This window comes from Eriocheir sinensis, chromosome 38 (assembly GCF_024679095.1).
Source record: "Eriocheir sinensis breed Jianghai 21 chromosome 38, ASM2467909v1, whole genome shotgun sequence".
Lineage (NCBI taxonomy): Eukaryota > Metazoa > Arthropoda > Malacostraca > Decapoda > Varunidae > Eriocheir > Eriocheir sinensis.
The window spans coordinates 3,778,831-3,799,397 of record NC_066546.1 but is presented as its reverse complement, the minus strand read 5'-3'; the positions used below and the strand labels follow the sequence as shown (position 1 = coordinate 3,799,397).

Here is a 20,567-nt window from a genome sequence, read left to right as displayed (position 1 = left end):
AAGACTGCAGCGGCTGATAAATTACCGAGCTGATGCTTGTGATGTGAAACGTGTGAATTCTGCTTCATTTGCATGTGATTACGTGAGTGTGTTTCGCGATAATGTCGATGGTGGTGGTGGTGGTGGTCCTAGGACTGGTGTTGCCGGGTATTTCTGATGGAGGTTATGATGACTGTGATTGGCGGTAATAGAGAGTGAAGGTAGTTTTTGAGGTGATGGTGGTGGAGGATGTGGTGGGCGAGATATGGCAGATGTTATAGATGTGCTGGTGGTGATGTGTGTGGCGGTGGTGGTTATCTAAATGCTGATGTTATTGTTATTTCTTACGGTGGTAGTGGCGATAACTTTTGTGTGTGATGGCGATGATACAGCAAGTGTATGGTGATTTAGTTTTTGTGATGTTTGTAATGTTATTGAAGTTGACCTTAAGGGTGTTTTTCTAATTGTGGTAGTGGTAGTGACAGTAGTGGTGGGGATGGTGGTGGTGTGTAGATGCTGTTTTGGTGGTGTTAGTGGTGATGTTAGTACTGCTGAAGCTGATATTACTGGTATTTTTTATGATGTTGGTGCGAGCAATGACCGTAGCAGTGGTGAGGAGGGTCGTGGCGTCAGTGGGGGTGAAGCTAGGCCTAATGGTGATGGTGATTGCTCTTCTTATTGTGATGGCGGCGGGGGATAATGTTCGTGGTTATGGCGATTGAACATGCGTGGTGGTGCTGGCGGTGGAGGTGGTGCTGGTGCTGGTAGTGGTGGTAATTATAGTAGACGTGAGTGTGATGGTTGATAGGAATAGTGTAGATGCAACGCGCACCACATAAACAGTCTACTAATTGAATTCGCAATACTGTAAGGGCCACTCTTTGTATTTCTTTGAACTATATTTCCTCAATTTCACGGTTTTGTTGTGTTTTTAGTATTTGTATCGTCTCAGACTTTATCGTTTAGTATTTTGATCTTTTATGTTTTCAGGTCTTCGTGAAACTGAATTCTAGAAAAAAACTAAAACCAAAGCTGAAAGTGTGTGTGTGTTTGTGTGTGTGTGTGTGTGTGTGTGTAAAGAGAGAGAGAGAGAGAGAGAGAGAGAGAGAGAGAGAGAGAGAGAGAGAGAGAGAGAGAGAGAGAGAGAGAGAGAGAGAGAGAGAGAGAGAGAGAGAGAGAGAGAGAGAGAGAGAGAGAGAGAGAGAGAGAGAGAGAGACTGTGAGTTTAATCTTCCGTAAAAAAGTTGAGAAAATTGCGGTTTTTACGTTCGCATAGAAGAGCGGAATCGAGAGAAAGAAGGGAATGAGGGAGGGAAGAAAGAGGGGGAGAGGAAAAGCAGGTAAGCAGGGAAGCGGGGGAAAGGAGGGGGAATGTAGTGGGGGAGTAAAAATATTGTGATAAAAGGAGAAAAAACATTGGTAGGAGCAATGGGCAGTGAGGGTTAAGAGAGAGAGAGAGAGAGAGAGAGAGAGAGAGAGAGAGAGAGAGAGAGAGAGAGAGGATTACTGTGGACGGGAGAAGAGGGAAGGACAGGCTCATAGCGGCCGTACTGCTTAAATAAGTGAGAGGGTCGGGCGAGAGGAAAAAGGGAGTGGTTAATAAAAGAACAGAGGGGGACCAAATAGGGCTGCCTCTTTCTCTCTTTCTCTCGACCTAGAAACCCATTTATACCTATCAATCTATCGTTACGTCCCAGCATGAGCATATATCAAGTTGCCAAAAATAAATAAATAAATAAATAAACCAACAAAATTAGAGAGAGAGAGAGAGAGAGAGAGAGAGAGAGAGAGAGAGAGAGAGAGAGAGAGAGAGAGAGAGAGAGCAAACACACAGACAGACAGAGACAAACATTTAATGCATTTTATGGAAGAGTTGGTTCACTCAGGTAATAAAAAGAAAACATTTTCCTGTAACTTTATTTACTTCCGCGTAGACACTAATGGCGAGGCGCAGGACCTTGAAAGCTGCTGCCACACCCGAAACGATGTGGAACGAAAATGTGAGTGTGCATGTGCCTGTGTGTGTGTGTGTGTGTGTGTGTGGGTGGGTGGGTGGGTGGGTGTAGGTGTGACGTCATAGATGGGTACGGCCTCGTTATTCTGCAGCACGGAATAACCCCACAGAAAATAAAATGTAAACAAAGAACAGAAAACAACAACAATCCGTCACTTCCAATCAACGGAGAGTATCACGGACAGTTTTCGGCGGTGAGGTGCAGCCGACGAGGGGCAAGGCACGGGAAGGAAGGAAGGGAGGAAGGAGCGGGCGTGTCTGTTCCCCATTTGCCGCTAATCGTGCACCGCTGAGAAGGTGACCTGTGTACCCTGTAAGCTCTTATACCTGTGGCGAGTTAATTAATTAAACGCTTCGCTAAGGAGGGAGTTAATTGCTGCCTTTACTCTGCTTGCCATCTTGGTCTGGTCTTTTGCTACGTGAAATTATTAGTATTTGTTATAGTAGTAACAGCTGTGTTAGTAGTAATAGTCATAGTCGTAGTCTTGTAAGTAGTAGTAATAGTAGTAAAAGGAGAAGGACGAATAACAGCAGTAGTAGTAAACGTAGTAGTATACTGTTATTATTACTATGATTATTATTATTATTATTATTATTATTATTATTATTATTATTATTATTATTATTATTATTATTATTATTATTATTATTATTATCATTATTATTATTATTATTATTATTATTATTATTATTGTTAGTAGTAGTAGTATTAAAGTTATCATTATTTTTTTTTTTTTTTTGCGCAAAATTGTGTTCCATATGCGGTTTAGTGCGTCCTCATAACTTCTTTATTCCGTTACGATGGCAATATCTTTGCTCATATATATGGCTTTGCTTTCCCTTGATGCGGCTGTTATCCTGTGCCTTTATTTTTATTTCAACACAGTTTTGTAGCGTGTGTCTCCTGCTTGTGTTTGATGATGGTGTGGTGTTTGTGTTGCGGATTACTCACCCGCATCGATGTTTTACTGAGTTTTCTTTGATCGGCGTTATCAGTTTGCATTATTCGTGTGTGTATGTGTTTTTCGATGGATCCTGTGATCGCTGCTTACTTTTTTAACTGTCATAACTGCTATCCATTAGTTTCAAACGGTGGAGGAATAAAAGAGTCAGTTTTATTGGAGATGCAAATTTAAAAGTAAACTTTAATATAGAGAGTGTAAGGATTCATCGCGTATTCCATGTTTTCATACACTTTCCAGCAATGCTCCGGAAACTAAAAAGCGACATGCGAGTATTTCGTTAAATAGATAGATAGATAGATAGATTCATGAATAAATATATACACAATTTTTTTTCTTTTTGCAACGAATGTCATGATTTTTTTGTTTCTGTATCTCAACCTTTTCTATCCACCCTGCTCTTACAGTTGCTTCCTTTATGCGCCTGTTTTTTCGGGGGGCAGAGTTTATTTCCGTGTGTGTTTTCTGTTTTACACTGCCGTTCTTATCCAACCTGCCCATCAGTGTTGCTTTCTTGTGTTTCTTCTTCTCATATTTTTTTTTATCATCCTTTTAGCACTGTTCCTTCTTTCCTTTCGTATTTGCTATTTCTCATGTCTATTTTGGCCCCCCTTTTCTTGTTTTTCCTTTGTCTTGTCAGCTTTATCCTTTCATTAATCCGTATTTCCTGTTATCCTCCTCTTCGTTCTCCCTTCATCCCTTCTGATGCGCCTACATAATTTTTTATCTTTCTTTTCCTCCCCTTTTTTTCACTTTCATCTGTTGGAGTTGACCTTTATATCCCTTCTCATTTTCCTCTTCATCCATTTCCATCCTGCTTTCATTTCCTTCCTTGTTCAAACTATTTTTTCCCACCCCTTTGTGTTTTTTATCCACTTTCTTTTCACACTTTCGTTTAATAATTTCAATTGCACAGGTTGATAAGTTTTATCTCAGTTTTTCTTTTCCCTTCATCAAATTTCAAACTCTTATTCCTCTATCTTCCCTCTCCTATCGTTTCTTCCTTTCTTCCAATCTAATTTCTCAAGGTTTCTCCATTTATCCATTTATCTCTTCCTTTCCTCAATTTTACCTTTTTCATCTCATTTCTCCACATTCATTCTCTTTTTTCCCTTCACCTTTTTCGTCGCATTTCTCCACTTTCATTCACTTTTTTCACTTTAATCCTTCCTCTTCATTCCTTTCCTTCATGCACTCCTTACCCGCTTTCCCTTCTCCTCGTCTTACCTGCTGTGAGCTGCCCAGGTAAGTCCCCTTGAGCTCTGGTATTAACGAGCGGTGATTGGTTGTCGGTGGGACTCAGGTTAGGCTGATTACGAAACTCACTGGTAGATTGGCTGGCCTCGTCCTGAAAGCGAGAAGAGGAGTCTGTGATTTACCTTTACCGATAATATTGATTCTTTACCTGTATTGCCTGGAGGGAGGGATGAGAGAGAGAGATATAGATAGATAGATAGATAGATAGATAGATAGATAGATAGATAGATAGAGATAGATAGATAGATAGATAGAGAGAGAGAGAGAGAGAGAGAGAGAGAGAGAGAGAGAGAGAGAGAGAGAGAGAGAGAGAGAGATTAGACGTGTGTGTTTGCGTTTGTTTGTTTGTTTGTTTGTTTGTTTGTGGGTGAGGGTGTGCTCAGTACCATCAATTTCAATATAATTATGGACATTATTATCCGCTCTTTGGTTCGATATTCCTTTTTTTTTAATCTACATTGACAGCATCCGCATTATCAGGAATATCAATTTTTTTTTATACTTTTTTCCCTCACCGCCTTATCACCCTCGTTAATCTTAATATAACCACCATCCCAATATTTTAACCTAATTTTCACCACCATTTCCATATTTTGACGTCATCATCATAACCAACAAATTTCCTTATTCTCTTTGTTTCACTTATTCGCCTTTTTCTCCTCTCCACTGCTTTGTCTTCCCCCTTTTTAACATTACTTCTTTTACAGTTCAAATCATTATCATCATTATCCACTCAGAGATCATATTCATCATGTAACTGTGACTAAATGGGATGAAAAAAAATGTGAATCCTTGGCCCACACTGACAAAAAAATTCCAGGCAAATATTCTAACAAACTGATCTAAATCCAAATGTGGTTAAGCAATGTGCATTTGTGAGTGCAAGGGTAATACTATTGAATTCAGTACGACAATAACTTCAATCCTGCAAATTATAGCTATAAACATCTCTCCCTCAGACACACACACACACACACAGAGAGAGAGAGAGAGAGAGAGAGAGAGAGAGAGAGAGAGAGAGAGAGAGAGAGAGAGAGAGGGCACACCCATTCATGTCATGTATGTAAAAAAAAAAGTGTTAGATCAATACATATCCTTGTCATTCATCATGCGTCCCCTTCACGGTTCACTCACCTCAGTCCGCATGTGGTAGCGGATTTCAATAGGGAATACGTATGAGTATTTCTTTGATTGCATTCACAGATTACGAATTCATGGGACTAGACTTCCACACTCGTCATCCCGTCATTTTTCTGTAGTTTAGGTCTTACTAGGGAATAACTATGGGAAATGATGTATGTTATTCAATTTTCCCTTCGTTGGTATGAAATAATATATCCTTTTGTTTCTCACTCAATGTTGGTGTTACGTTCAATGTCTACACTTAATTACTGAGGTTGTTATGTTGTCTGGTGTTACATTCAATGTCTACACTTAATTACTGAGGTTGTTATGTTGTTTGGTGTTACATTCAATGTCTACACTTAATTACTGAGGTTGTTATGTTGTTTGGTGTTACATTCAATGTCTACACTTAATTACTGAGGTTGTTATGTTGTTTGGTGTTTCATTCAATGTCTACACTTAATTACTGAGGTTGTTATGTTGTTTGGTGTTTCATTCAATGTCTACACTTAATTACTGAGGTTGTTATGTTGTAGCATGTTGTGTTTGTAACAGTTTATGCCAGTTGTGCGTCCGTTTTTGTTTAGCTTTTTTAGTTTCTAGGCTATCCATTCCGCAGCCTTTCAATATCTCGTCATTTTTTTTTCGCTATCACCATTTTTTTTCATTCCTTTATTTCTACGATGTTATTTTTTTCGGGAATAGCATTTACGTATTTAACGTTTGCATGTTAACGTACTATTTGTTCGAGCCTTAAGGTGGGGTTTTCAAAGCTGCTTACGTGTACAGGACACCGGTGTACTGTCCGCTCCCTTAGTATGGCAATAGCGACATAAGCTCCACACAGGTGGACCGATGAGCAAAGTGCTGCCTCCCACACCGAAGCAGCTTTGAAAGTCCCCTTCAATATGTAATGTTTTTTATGAAGGTCTCCCTCAATACATAAAGTTTATTCAGAACATTTCAGCCTACACGCGTGGTTAATCTTTAGCCCCATTGTAAACGTGATGAATACCCACGTAAATTCCAGGTGTTTGAAACTGTTTAGTAATTAAATAGGGATTATCATCATCCCTAGCACTAGGCCGCTACAGCGATGTATTAATTGGGTTATATTTTATCTTTTTCAAATTTTGAATCACAAGGAGAGTTTATCAGTCCGGTCAAACAGATTATCCAAAGCAATAATGCACTCGTGTGAGGCTTAATTCTGGATACTGAGTGTTATTTTTTTCATATTTTATCAAACGCAAAAGCTGCTGAATATACGTTATTCTGAAGCGTCGGCATAATCTCTCGCCACCTGCCGGATTTGTCGAGGTTTTAACTGTTAACTTTCAGCTAATAAATAATGATGTTAATTGCGCTGCTTCTGGAGCTTACGGCGCCCCAGATTGTTGGAAAGAGGAAGGCTCCGCTGGTCATGCACTCCTTAATTCACCTTGTTGCTGCTTTTACCTGATCATCGTTATATTTATTGTTGTTTTATTATTTTTATTATTTTTATTGTTATCATTATTATTATTATTTTTATTATTAGAATTATTAATAATAATGATAATAATAATAATAATAATAATAATAATAATAGTAATAATAATAATGATAATAATAATAATAATAATAATAATAATAATAATAATAATAATAATAATAATAATAATAATAATAATAATAATAATAATAATAATAATAATAATAATAATAATAATAATAATAATAATAATAATAATAATAATAATAATAATAATGATAATAATAATAAAAATAATAATAATAATAACAATAATAATAATACAATCATTTATATTATATTATTATTACTCTTACGATTATCATCAGAATTGTTATGGTTACTTGCTTGTCTTTATTGTAATTCTTGTTACTTTTCTTTCTAATGATTTATGCCTAATCTAAGTCTAATTGAAATCTATTCAAATAACAATCAACTGTCATCGTTGTTTTTTTTTAAATAAATTACTTATATGTCTATTTATATGTTCTTAATATATCACGTGCAAGCTTGGCCAATGCCTAAAGACAGAGGATAGAGAAAATTTTCGACTGCTGTGCTACAGAGAAAAAATGAAAGTTAAGGCATTCAGGTATGCAATAGAAACAACCAATTAACAGTGTCATGTCCGTCAACTGTTACATGAATTAATTGCTCCAGGCTTTTGTTGTACTTTTGAAAGGTTAAACAATTGGAAATATGTAATACTGGGTCTCCTTCTCCCTCCCGCCCCCCCATCTCCACGCCCCCATATCTCTCTCTCTCTCTCTCTCTCTCTCTCTCTCTCTCTCTCTCTCTCTCCATGAAAGTTAACAGGTCTAAACTTTTATTTTTGTTCGTAGAGGAAAAATAAATCCCAGTGTTGACTTTAGAAGAGCTCAGGTGAACGCTGTGTGTGCTGAGAAAACTCTTACAGCACCTCCATGCATACCTGCCTCTCACGCCTGTCCCGCTTTGACTCTTCTATTATCCTATCAAAGTCTAATTCTATCTCCATTCGAATCCTCATTGAGGCCAAAACCCTCAGTCAAGTCCTTTCACTCTTCATCCACCTTCTCTTCATTGACCACCCATTTGTATCTCTCCTCTACTGTCTCTCACTTAAGACCTTACTTTTCTTTTCCTCCCTCTTTTTTTTTACCGTGCTTGCATTACTTTCCTTCCTCTTCCCTTCAGAAAACACACTCAACCCAGGCTTCCCTCCCTTCATCTTTCCCTCTCTCATATCTCCCCTGTTCTTTTCTTCCTGTTTTTACTTTTAACTCCTTCCTTTCCCCCCAGATAAGTATTTCTTGCACTCTTGTTCATAGTTTCTGTTTGACTTCTCTCTTACTCCATTTGCTCTCCTTCCTCTTCGCTCTCCTCTTCTACATTGCTCTTTGCCTTTAAACCTTTTCTTTTTCTATCTGCTTTTACACCTGTTCCGTCACCTCGATTGCTCTGTCCCCTCTTTCCTTCCTCCTCTCCACCGTTTGGTCGTTCACTTCTTCATTCTTCCCGTCTTTGCTCCTATGTATGTGTGAGGGCAATTACCAACTTAGCGGGCGAACGACTGGGGCACTCCTGCCGCCCGCCCGCATCTTGCCGTTCTAAGCTGTTCACCTACCGAGGCGTAGCGAACCACCTGCTTCACTCCCGCTGCTCGTTCGCCTGACGCCGTTCGACGCCTCGGTCGACTGAACCACCGAGGCTTCTCAACCCGCTATGGGAGGCGACTTGGTGACCGCCAGTGCCTTCCTCGTCAGACAGCAGCTGAGCCCCGCTCTGAACACTTGATTCGGCTCCAGCCAGCTCTGCTCTCATTCGGGTTTACTCAGAACCGTGGGCTTGTTCTGGGTGCCTTACCTCTCTCCTCTCCACGCCCTGGACTCCCGTTACTGCTGTGAACCTGACGCCCCTTCTCCTCCTGCGCCTCCCTCGTCTACTACGTCTACACCACTTCAAGGACGAAGCTGTGCTGCCTCGTCATTGCCACTTAAAGGACGAGACGCTCAGAAGAGAAAGAAGCCGTGCAACGGGTCATTGTTGAGTCCGGCGTGCTGAAGCCTTCGTGTTGGAGACTTCAGATTGTGAGGCCTGTTTTGGGGTTTTCTACTTTAAATAGTAAACTGGTGTCTAACCATTTATCTTGTTTTGTTATCCCTTCCGATTACAGCACCCAACACTGGAACCTTGACAGTATTTTGTCATATTCTCATCCATCTCTCTAGCACTCTTCTTCATTATTTCCCCCGCCTCTTCACCTCTTGCTCTTTATGGTCCTCCTCCTCGGGTAAATGTTGACAAGCTGCACAGCGTGAGCCCCAGGCACAGATTCCACAGGTTGTCAATTTACTCGCCATCTTCATCTGCCGAGTGGTACTCCAGGTGTGAAGGAATGAAGGCAGAGGAGCAGTAAAGCGTGCCAGTGGCTAGTGAAAGACTTAATATTATCTGCTTTGATGAGCTATACAATTATTTTACCGTAGTAAATAATCAACCTTGAATAATGAATACTTAATAAAGTAGACAGATACATCATGCTGGTTAGAATTTGAATGAATGAAACTATTAATATTGTTTACTTTTGATAGAAATAAGTGTTATTGATTTCAGTAAAGAGTAATTAATTTCATACATTATTTACTATTAAGAACGTTGAGATGGTGAAATGCTTATCAGTATAAAGCTTTAAATAAAAGCATATAATCACAGGAAATAAAATGAATAATTACAAGAGATTAAGTTACTTGAATAGGAGCTTCAGAAGAATCACAAATGGAAAACGAAAACTTGTCTTAAATAAATAAAGTCTGCCCAGAACAGAGGAACAGGGATAAAAAATTCCCTGGTCTCGTAGAAGGACTGCGCAAGCTTTCCCGAGGTACGATAAACGGGTTCACGTATACGTGAATCCGAATGATATGTCATTCAAAAATAATAATATATAAATAAAGAAAGAAAAGCAAAAGTTCAGATGATCCAGACGAGGATGTTTAAAGATGGTGTTCGGAAGTAAAGCAAGAAATTTGACTCCGAGCCATACAATGGAAGTTAATCATGGCTTGAATGTGTCGAATAATGAACGTTTGGCTTGACGAGGCTGCGTTCGCCAGCTTTAAATGTGATATATGTTAGAGATTAGTCCATGTATTGAACCACCATATGTGAGTTAATTAATTTATAGATCTGTAACTTGATGTGTGTGTCGATTGAGAGAAAAAAAACGGGAGATTAATAATGTGCATCAAAGGAAGCTGTTTTAATATCATTCTTTTGATTGCGTAACGACTTAGAGTGACAGCTCTGTAAACAGGGTCAAAAGTGAGTGAGCGGGGATCAAACTATAAACTGCACGACTTATCTATTTTTTATTTAATTATTATTTTTTTTCGTTTCGCCTATGGCTCTCGTAGGTTTCTTGGTGGGACCTGATGGTCAGTCCCAACCCATTACGGCACAAGCAAGTTTTTATAGTGGAGTCATCTTGCTTGGCTCATGCTGCCCATCCGAAGCTCATCTTTGATCCTCTTTTTAGAGAGAATCTAGAGTCCGGGTTGACACGTGGTCTTCAGGACAGCATGTGGGTAGTCTTAGGCCACTCGGCGATGACTGAAAAATTACCAGCTTATTTGTAGCAGCGGGCGGGCCGCGAACGTGCATCCTTCTGGACCTCTCCTTGGCACACTGACCACTCAGCCCCCGCCTCCTATTTACATTGACTTTTCTTCTACATGTAATAAAAAATGTTTACAGGACCCCCTAAAAAAACGTAATTATCAATATCACTGCTTTGGTTATTGCAGCTCCTAAACTTTCATTTTTATGTGCAAAAACATTACAGATATTACATCCAGCTTTTGGGTTGGAGGACGGATGTCTTTCTTTACATTATGTGGTGGCATTGTAGTTTGGACCACCTCACATCTGCCACTACCAAACCATGACACTAACCAACTCAACCAACATGACATCCCTTCCTCCACCGACAAAAATGACAGAAGGATTATAAAAAAAAGTAAGAGTAAATAAAAATGTGGAAAGTGACACTAGTAACAAAAGTAAAATGGACTAATTGAATTCCCTTACAAAATTCCGTGGCAGTGGCGAGAGGAAAGAAAGGCAAAGGGAAGGGAGGGAATCACATTAAGGAGAGAGAGGAGCTGATCTCTCTAGAAATATGGGACCTTTTCCCCTTTTATTACTATGTTTCACTCCATGTTACACCCTTTGCCCTTTGTTGCCTTCCTTTTCCTCTCTGCCCCTGTAAATGTATCTCCCCAGCCCCCTTCCATTCCCCTCTCTCCCTCACTTTCCCTTTTCAGGCCACCCCACCCATCCCCTTCCCTCCCCCAGTCCCTGGTGTGAGTGGACAACAAACGCAAATTGAATCAAACAGGAAACAACCCTTCCCATGTCTTTTCCCAGCACACGACCCTCACCTTGGAACAAAGAGGACGAAAAAAAAGAAGAAAAAAAAGGAGATGGAGAGTAACGCGTTAAAGGGAACAAACGTAAAAAAAATTAATGAAAATTAGTTTATAGGGAAGTGAAATAGCTAAATAATATATACAAAGACGTGTCATGGTACCGTATAAGTGATTGATTGGAGAGAGAGAGAGAGAGAGAGAGAGAGAGAAAAGAAAAAAAAAGAAGACAAGACAAGACAAGACAAGACGAGACGAGACGAGACGAGACGAGACGAGACGAGACGAGACGAGACGAGCGAGCGAGCGAGAGAGAGAGAGAGAGAGAGAGAGAGAGAGAGAGAGAGAGAGAGAGAGAGAGAGAGAGAGAGAGAGAGAGAGAGAGAGAGAGAGAGAGAGAGAGAGAGAGAGAGAGAGAGAGAGAGAGAGAGAGAGAGAGAGAGAGAGAGAGAGAGAGAGAGAGAGAGAGAGAGAGAGAGAGAGAGAGAGAGAGAGAGAGAGAGAGAGAGAGAGAGAGAGAGGGGGGGGCGGGGCGATACGCGGGCAGCGGAGGTGTTTGTCCCTTGTCTGCACTTCATAAAGTTTTGTCTCATAAGGTGGAAAGGTTCTCTTCGGGAGTAAATGTGAGGGAACGGGTGTGAAGGAAATGAGAGAGAGAGAGAGAGAGAGAGAGAGAGAGAGAGAGAGAGAGAGAGAGAGAGAGAGAGAGAGAGAGAGAGAGAGAGAGAGAGAGAGAGAGACGAGGAGGGAAAAGGGAAGGGGAACAACCACCAAACCAAAATATCAGCCGGACAGTTTCCACTTCCGTATCCATTGTATCTTTATTTACAACCTGTACCATAACATTCCGTCATTGCTGTTTCACGTGCTTTTTTTATTTCCTTTTATTTTCGTATTGTTTGTCAATATACTTTGCTTCACTAATCAGTAATTCCCTGCGTTTACGTAAAGACTAATGGGACTTAGTATGGAAAAAGAGGAGGAGGGTAAAAAGTTTAAGGGAGATTGACAAGGAATAATGGGGAAGGTTTGAAAAAATACTGAAAGGTTAAATTAAGGTCAAAAATATGCAGAGGGAAAACATAAATGGTGTGACCTTGAGCTGGGAGAAGGAGGAGGAGTAGGAGTAGGAGGAGGAGTAGGAGGAGGAGGAGGTGGAGAGGAATAGAAAGAAGGAAAAGAAGAACAAGAAGAAAAATGAAAGGAACGCCATTTACGTATAATGTGGAAGATGATAGAATGTTGTGTAATAGTATGCGTGTGTGTGTGTGTGTGTGTGTGTGTGTGTGTGTTTTAGCTTGGATACCAACCGCTGTTTATCGTTGCAGTGGTAGAGAGAGAGAGAGAGAGAGAGAGAGAGAGAGATGTTTGTTGTGAGCTTGACATAATTTAGTTATCGATAATGAAAATGAAAACAAGGCGCTTATTGAAAGAGGTTCCAATTTATTCCCCTACTCCAATCCCTTTATGAAATTTGTTTGTCATTTTGTGGTCAAATTACTTACATATATCCAAGGAAAATTTACTAACACGCCCTGCAACTATTACCTGTCATTCTCATCACACCTGCACTTCCTCGGTTTTGGTTATACAGCATAAAGAAATACATTTTTTTCTAAAGAGTCCAAAACGCAACTTTTTTTTCTAAAGAGTCAAAAACATTCCTATTTTCACGGAATTTTTCTGCTGTTCAAATTTAGAAGTGCTCAAAAAACCTCAAAGAGATTTTTGTTTATTTGTGTAAAAAAATTAAAGTTTTTTCGAAGCCCCCAGACCTTAAACATCTGCAAACCTCCCCCCCAAATACCGGAATGTACAAGAATCTTCCCGCCTCAACCTCTCTCTCTCTCCTCTCTCTCTCTCTCTCTCTCTCTCTCTCTCTCTCTCTCTCTCTCTCTCTCTCTCTCTCTCTCTCTCTCTCTCTCTCTCTCTCTCTCTCTCTCTCTCTCTCTCTCTCTCTCTCTCTGTCTCTATCTCTCTATATCTCTCTCTCTCTCTCTCTCTCTCTCTCTCTCTCTCTCTCTCTCTCTCTCTCCATCTCTCTCGCTCTTGCAATCTCTCTCTCTCTCTCTCTCTCTCTCTCTCTCTCTCTCTCTCTCTCTCTCTCTCTCTCTCTCTCTCTCTCTCTCTCTCTCTCTCTCTCTCTCTCTCTCTCTCTCTCTCTCTCTCTCTCTCTCTCTCTCTCTCTCTCTCATTCTTTCATAACTCCCTGTCTGTCTCAATGTATTTATTTTTTCTTTCTTCTCTTCCTTGTTCTTATATTCTCTTTTCTTTCCTTTGTCAGTTTTCTGCTTCTTCATATTTCTATTTCTCTCCTTTCAATATTTTCTTTCATCTCCACTTTTATTTCCTCTCTCTCTCTTTCCTTTTCCATCGCTATTTTCTTCGATTTTTACTCTTTCCATTCTTTTTTTTCTTTCTTCCATTTTTACTTTTTTTTCACTTAGTCCTTTTTTTATTATTTTTAAACCTCTTCACCATCACTCCTTCAAGCCGATTTTTTACTTTTTTTCATTTCTTTTTTTCATATTTCCTTTTGCACCTCAACTCTCTTTCCCCCTCTATATTTTTCTTTTCTTCAGTTTCAATTCCATTTATTTTCTCTTTGCAACTTTTCATCCATTTCTCTCCTGTTTCTCTGTATTTCTATGTCTTTTCCTTCTACCTTCTTCTTTTCTTCGCCTTCACCTCTTTTTCTAGTTCTTCACCTTCGCGTCTATTGTCACCTCTTCCCCTCCTCTCCTCGGCCTTCACATTCTCTTCTCATCTTTCTGCTTATATGCCTTCACTCGTCCTCACCTCCCCACATTTTTCACCTCCGTTTTCACCTTCTTTCCTTCTCTGCTATCCTTCGTCTGCACCTCCTACCTCTGGTCACACACGACACAATCACTGCCGAGAATGCATTGATTTCCAGAGATGAGGTTTGCTGGAGGTTATAGATTGATGTCTTTTACTCTTTAATATTGGTTACCATTTCCATTGTTTTCTCTCTCCTTTTCTTCTTCTTTCGTGTTCTGGTCTATTGTTTGCCTTTTCTTTGTGTCTCTTTTCCTTATTTCATTTTTTACCTTTTTTACATTCGTTTTTTTTTTATATTTTCGTTTTCACGTTGTTATTTTTGTTCTTGTTCTTTTTATTTTTCTTCTTCCTCCTCTCCTTCCTCTTCATCTTCCTCTTCTTCGCCTCCATCTTCTTCGTCTTTGTCTTTGTCTTTGTCCTCGTTTTTTTTATTGTTCTTATTCTTGTTTTACTTGTTGTTCATGTTTTTGTTCTTCTTGTTCTTATTTTTGTTCTTCTTCTTCTTCTTCTTCTTCTTCTTCTTCTTCTTCTTCTTCTTCCTCGTCGTCGTCTTCTTACCACCCCTTCTCCTTTCCTTTCCTCCTCCTCCTTCTTCTCCTCCTACGCCTTCTCCGCCTCCGCCTCTTGCAAATAAAGCACGAGAGTTTCCTTTCTGATGGCAGGAAGCGGAAAGGATTATACGTAGAAGCGCGCGATGCTGCATTTGGCGGGTGAATTTTTCGTGTTCCTCCTGCGCTGCCACCATTTGTTGTCACCTGTTGGCCCCAAGGTGATAAAGCAAGGTGACTTTCTGCATGTGTGTGTGTGTGTGTGTGTGTGTGTGTGTGTGTGTGTGTGTGTGTGTGTGTGTGTGTGTTTGAAGGGACGTAATTAAGGTGTGTATTTTCTTTATTACCTCTGCTATTATTTTCCCGCTCGTTGCTATTAATTGATTTCTTACTCCTTCCTTTCTTTCCTCCTTTTGTCTCTCTTCTGTTGTTCTTTTGTATCTTCACTTGTATATGATTTTGTTCGTCGCTTACATGTTCTATCCGTTTGTGTGTTCTATCTTTTGTATCTAATGTTTGTTCATCTTTCTTCCTTGTTTTCTTTTTTTTTCTTCTTCCTTCCTTTAATATTCTTTTTTTTTTTATTCCTTTCGTCCCTTCAGTATTTCTCTCATATTCTCTTGGCTATCTTCGAATTAAGTGTGTATTCCTATTTTTTTTTTCTTCATTCATTCCCCCTTTATATCCTTTTTTATTCTCTTCTTCCTATATTAATTTCCTTAATTTCACTCCTCGCTTCCTTTCTTCCTTTCTTCCTATACGTCCTTCTTTACCTCGCCATTTTTTCCTTTCCCTTCTCAAACTTTTACTTCTATACTGCCACCCTCATTCCCGCTCCTTTTATGTCCCAAAATCATGACCTTCGCCTCTAATTACTTTCGTCCTTGCCTTCCATTAAAGGTTTTCACACACCGTTTTTCTCCCTCTTAACTCATTTGTCTTCACCTCCTCTCATCATAAGGTTGTTTTTTATCATCTCTTTTTTTTCCGTCACTGGAGATGGAAGGCGAAGGAAAATGTCACACACACACACACACACACACACACACGAGAGAGAGAGAGAGAGAGATAGAGGGAGAGAGAGAGAGAGAGAGAGAGAGAGAGAGAGAGAGAGAGAGAGAGAGAGAGAGAGAGAGAGAGAGAGAGAGAGAGAAAATCAGACCACACGGACCACATGGTCCATACTAGGTGGTCTGTCCTTAAACCTAAGTGATTCTACATTAATCAGATGGCTCCAAAACGTTGCACTTCAACTCTAGTTAATATTAAGGTCAAGGATGTGACGGTCGAGCTTGTTTTTGAAGGAGTCAATCGTGTTACGCTGGACCACTGAAGGTGGGAGCTTATTCCATTATCGCACTACAACGTCGGTGATGAAAAATTTGGTGCACTCTGAATTTACTTGTCTGCATTTGAGTTTTATGCCATTGTTCGTCGTTCGCAAAGTGTCATCGATCATAAACAATTTTGATCTGTCTACATTCGTGAAACCACTAAGTATTTTACAACATTCGATCAGTTTTCCTCGGAGGCGACGTTTCTCAAGAGAGAACGTGTTAAGGGTGGAAAGCATTTCTTCGTAGGATTTGTTGTGCAAGGAAGGGATCATTTTTGTTGCCCGACGCTAAACATTTGAAATTTAAAATTAACAAATGAAATTTAGCAATGTCCTTTGCATGGTGGGGAGACCAAAACTGTACCGCATATTCCAAGTGGGGTCTGACTAAACTATTGTAGAGCGGAAGTATTAAATCTTTATTCTTGAATAAAAAGTTTCTTTTAAGAAGCCCAACATTCTGTTCGCTTTATTTGCTGCATCGATGCATTGCTGTGAGAATTTGAGGTGTGACGCGATTTTGACCCCCAGGTCCTTAACGCATTGAACGCTTTTGAGAGAGAGAGAGAGAGAGAGAGAGAGAGATACACAGCTGCAAGGACAGAGAAGCGATTAAATAAAAATAGGAGAGGAAGACCCAAACTCCATCAAACTGAGAGGGGAGAGAACTTATGAGAAAGTTAAAGAGAGTAACTGCTGGAATACGGAGCCTAAACAATTTTCTTTATATTCTTCCTCTAGCCATTCTATTAAAAAGTTAACCCATTAGAGCCCAAATTTTTTTTCAATGAAATTTTGATTTTTTCCAATAGTTTTTATTGCAAGGAAAACATAATTGCATATAAAATTGAAAAATCACTATTCATAGTCAATATATACACTTTTAAATTCAAGTCCTTATTTTAGGACCATGGGCACCAGAAAAAGTTGAAAATTGGCAACCTTGAAGCTAAGACTTATATGAAAGTAAATAATTTCCATCCAAATTTCTGTATTCCTTAATTAACCTAAATTATACATGGCTATAATATAGAATATGCATATTATGTATAATTATACATAAGGTTGTTATGCACCATTTTCACTGTAGGTATGCCATTCATATTCACAGTCTCCCATGTGAAGTCCCACATTGCACTTTACACACTGCTTGCTTACTTTCCTCTTACACTGTGCACATTTCCTTTGTTTTCCTCCTCTGTTCTTTCAAGTCGGTGTCCTGTACCATCAAATCTTATATCAGGAAGCACTTTTCCAGTCATCTTCTTCACGCGCCCTGGTTGCTTAGGTTTGGAAGGAGAGGTCTTGTGTAGATAATACCTAGCAATGGGCGCTTGAAGTCCAAGAGAGATGTTTGAGTTCCTGAGATGATTGTGCTGATTATCCAAGCATTCACAACAGCAGTGTCAACCAAGTTAGTGAATAGGTTGAAGTACCATTTCTTCCCTCTCACACCAATCCGGTATTTCTGAGTCAGCCAGTCAAGGTGATCAACTCCTCCCATGTATTTGTTATACATGGCAATGAGGTGAGGCTGGGGGACATTGATATGTTTCCTCTCTTTGTTGCTCCACCGTTTAGCAGACCCAACTGGGGTAAAGGACTGGTGATTACTGCCAATGGTAACTAAGCTATTGTCATGCCACTTTACAAAGAAAACTCCATTTTCTTTGTCAAACCTGTAGTCATAAACTCCACGTGATTTTTGTTTCATGTCATTGTCACTCTCCAGTGAACATTTGGCAGTTCGATTGGCACGAGTTGTTCCAGTGACTCGAATACCTAGATCTTTCATGTGTGCAAGCAACTTGTAACTGGTGAAGAAATTATCCAGATAAATTTCATGGTCACTTGTATTATCCAAGTGTTGTGTCATTGCCAGGACTACTTTTCCCCCAAGGGTGTCTTTGAACATGCTTCCAGTTTCTTTCTTCTCTTTCCTTGGTAGAGATCCATTTGATAGCAGTATCCTGTTCTTCCACAACACATAATCCACTGCTTGAATCCAAAGCGGATTGGCTTTCCTCTCATGAACTGTTTCAGGCCATTCTTTCCATAATACCTCACAATCTGTTCATCAATTGACAGTTCTCTGGAAAATATACCAAATGATTTGAACTTCTCATTCAGATAATCATATATTGGTCTTAGTTTGAAAGCTTTGTCGTCCTTGTTTTGGGAGGCCTTTTCATTATCAACAAAATGTAGATATTTCTTGATTTCTGTGTACCTGTTCCTCGGCATGGCATTCCTTATGATAGTTGTGTCCAGATCTTCATCACAACTCCAATACTGACGCTCACTTGGTAGCCTATGGTATCCAGTAAATAGCAATATGCCTAAAAACACCCGTAAGCAGTCAGGAGTGATGATATATTCATGCACATTATTTTGAGAAGCATATAACTTTGACTGAGTGGCAATCATTTCCAAAAGTTCTTCAGTAAAGAATTGTTCAAACAATTCTACATTACTTTTCCCTCTAAGTTTCTCTTTCATTTCTTCTCTTTTATGTTCTGCTCCATTGGTGGCATTTTCTATATTGTAGGTCGGATTTTCTTTCCTCCATACAACCCTTTCTGTTTGTGAGACCTTAGTCTTCTTCTTAGGCGGTGAGTCTTCCACATCATCTCCTTCAGGGTACTGATGTAGTTCCACATTACCACTCACCTCTGGTGGTAACAACGAGGGATCTCTACAATCATCATCTATGACTTCATCATCTAAATCTTCTTCATCTGTAAGCCCATCAACGTCTGGAGGCACCTGAGTAATCTCAATGCTTTCCACTTCATCTGGTACTGGCTGTTCCTCAATATGTTGTATTGCTCCTCTGAGTGAGTAAAAGGATTTCACACAAAACCCTGGTGAACGGTCCATGACCTGCAAGGAAAAAACAAAAAAAAAGGTTATAAATAGATATAGAACAGTTGTCATACATATAAAAAACACTTTCTCTCTAATGGCGTTATCATAGAAAATGGATTTTTTTGGCCATACTATGCCCATGGTCCTTTTTTAAGGACCAATGTATCTAGTCGTCTAGCTAAACAATGAATATGAACTAGATGATTTCTATACTATACTAGGAAACTAGATAGATGCATGTATAAGATGTATGAGTTTCAGAAAAATCAAGCACCTATTACTGTGTGAAAATGAACTTCAAACTTGAGCAAAGCAATTATGCTACTTACCGCCAAGATGTTGTCCTTTTTGTTTATATTCCAAGAAAAGGGATTGCAAGTATAAATTATTTACATGCCTGTAAGGGAGAGGATAAGTAATTTTATCAGTACGAAAAAATAAAATGATTAGGGGATAAGGTTTATTTTCATAATAGGTAAAAATGTTGCTGGTCCTAAAAAAAGGACCATGGGCGCTAATGGGTTAAAGTAGTAATAACAGTAGTGGTAGAAGTCGTGGTAGTAGTTGTAGTAGTAGTAGTAGTAGTAGTAGTAGTAGTAATAGTAGTCGTTTGTCTCAGCTCCTTTCTGTCGTCTTGTACCCCTTCATTACATACAGTTATCGATCTCAATATCTATCTATGTATCTATCTATTAATATATCTTTCTGTATATCTACCTTCACATCTTTATATCTATCTATCTATCTATCTATCTACCTATTTCTTCTCTAAATATCTATCTCTATTTCCTCTCTATATATCTATCTATCTCTTAATCTATCTATCTATATCCATCTGTTTGGCGATGCAATTGCCCTTGTGTGTTATGTCTGTTCCTTTGTCCCTGCGCCTGTCCTTCTGTCACTCCAAGCCAATGCTCCGATATTATTTCCCTTTCATGTGAGTGTCGACGTTTGAGTTCTAATATATGCACACTTTGACATGTGTCTGTGTGAGTGTGGTGAGTGGGTGTGTACGTATGTGTGTGTTTGAGGGGGAGGGGGGCTGTGTGTGTGTGTGTGTGTGTGTGTGTGTGTGTGTGTGTGTGTGTTGTAATTGCTCTTCATAATTTAGTCTGAACGTTCTAAAATAAATTCGTAACTGCGTACGTACATAAATACAATGAAGCGCGCGGTGGTTATGTTGATGGTGGTGGAGGGAGGTGGTGATACTATTGTTGTTGCTGTTGTTCCTGTTTGTTGGTGGTAATGGTGAGTGGTGATGGTGGAGAATGTTGGTAATGGTGATGGTGGTGGTAGTGGTGTTGACGGCGGTAGTGGTGGTGGTAGTGGTCGTGGTGATGGTGGTGGTGACGGACTTGTCAATTACAGGAGTTAGCTCATTTTTCATACCGATAATCAGCCATTAATCTCTCTCTCTCTCTCTCTCTCTCTCTCTCTCTAACACACTCACACATATACACACACACACACACACACACATACATACATACACACCTTTGCCCGAAGATTTAATTGACCTTTTCCATCAGTGTCACCTCTCTCTCCCTCGTCCCCCCTTGCCTTGCTTTACACGTGTCCTGCCTCTGAAAATAACAAGAGCTCGTTTGACAAGCTGAGAGGAAATTAATTTACGCCAAGGCTATTTTCTAATACCTTTCGTAAACATATTTGTGAATTACTTTTACTTGATATACGAGTTTTTCGTTTGGTTTAGAATTCTCCCCTTTTTATGGTAGTAGTAGTATTGTAGTAGT

General features: G+C 39.6%; 2 protein-coding genes across 2 annotated transcripts in view; both read right to left on the bottom strand.

The window, feature by feature from the left end:
- Positions 1-4,321, bottom strand: part of LOC127008552 (allatostatin-A receptor-like) — a 79,330-nt gene extending 75,009 nt beyond the window's left edge. Inside the window, exon 1 of the mRNA XM_050880727.1 lies at positions 4,183-4,321. The gene's annotated coding sequence lies outside the window, so the exon portion shown is untranslated. The remainder of the gene's footprint in view (positions 1-4,182) is intronic.
- Positions 4,322-17,826: 13,505 nt separating this feature from the next.
- On the bottom strand, positions 17,827-19,331 carry LOC127008793 (piggyBac transposable element-derived protein 3-like). Its single transcript, XM_050881193.1, has 2 exons — positions 19,140-19,331; positions 17,827-18,825 (listed from the first exon to the last, which is right to left on the bottom strand). The coding sequence occupies exon 2, from the start codon at positions 18,820-18,822 to the stop codon at positions 17,827-17,829; it is 996 nt and encodes a 331-aa protein (XP_050737150.1). The 5' UTR covers positions 18,823-18,825; positions 19,140-19,331.
- Between the last annotated feature and the right edge of the window lie 1,236 nt (positions 19,332-20,567).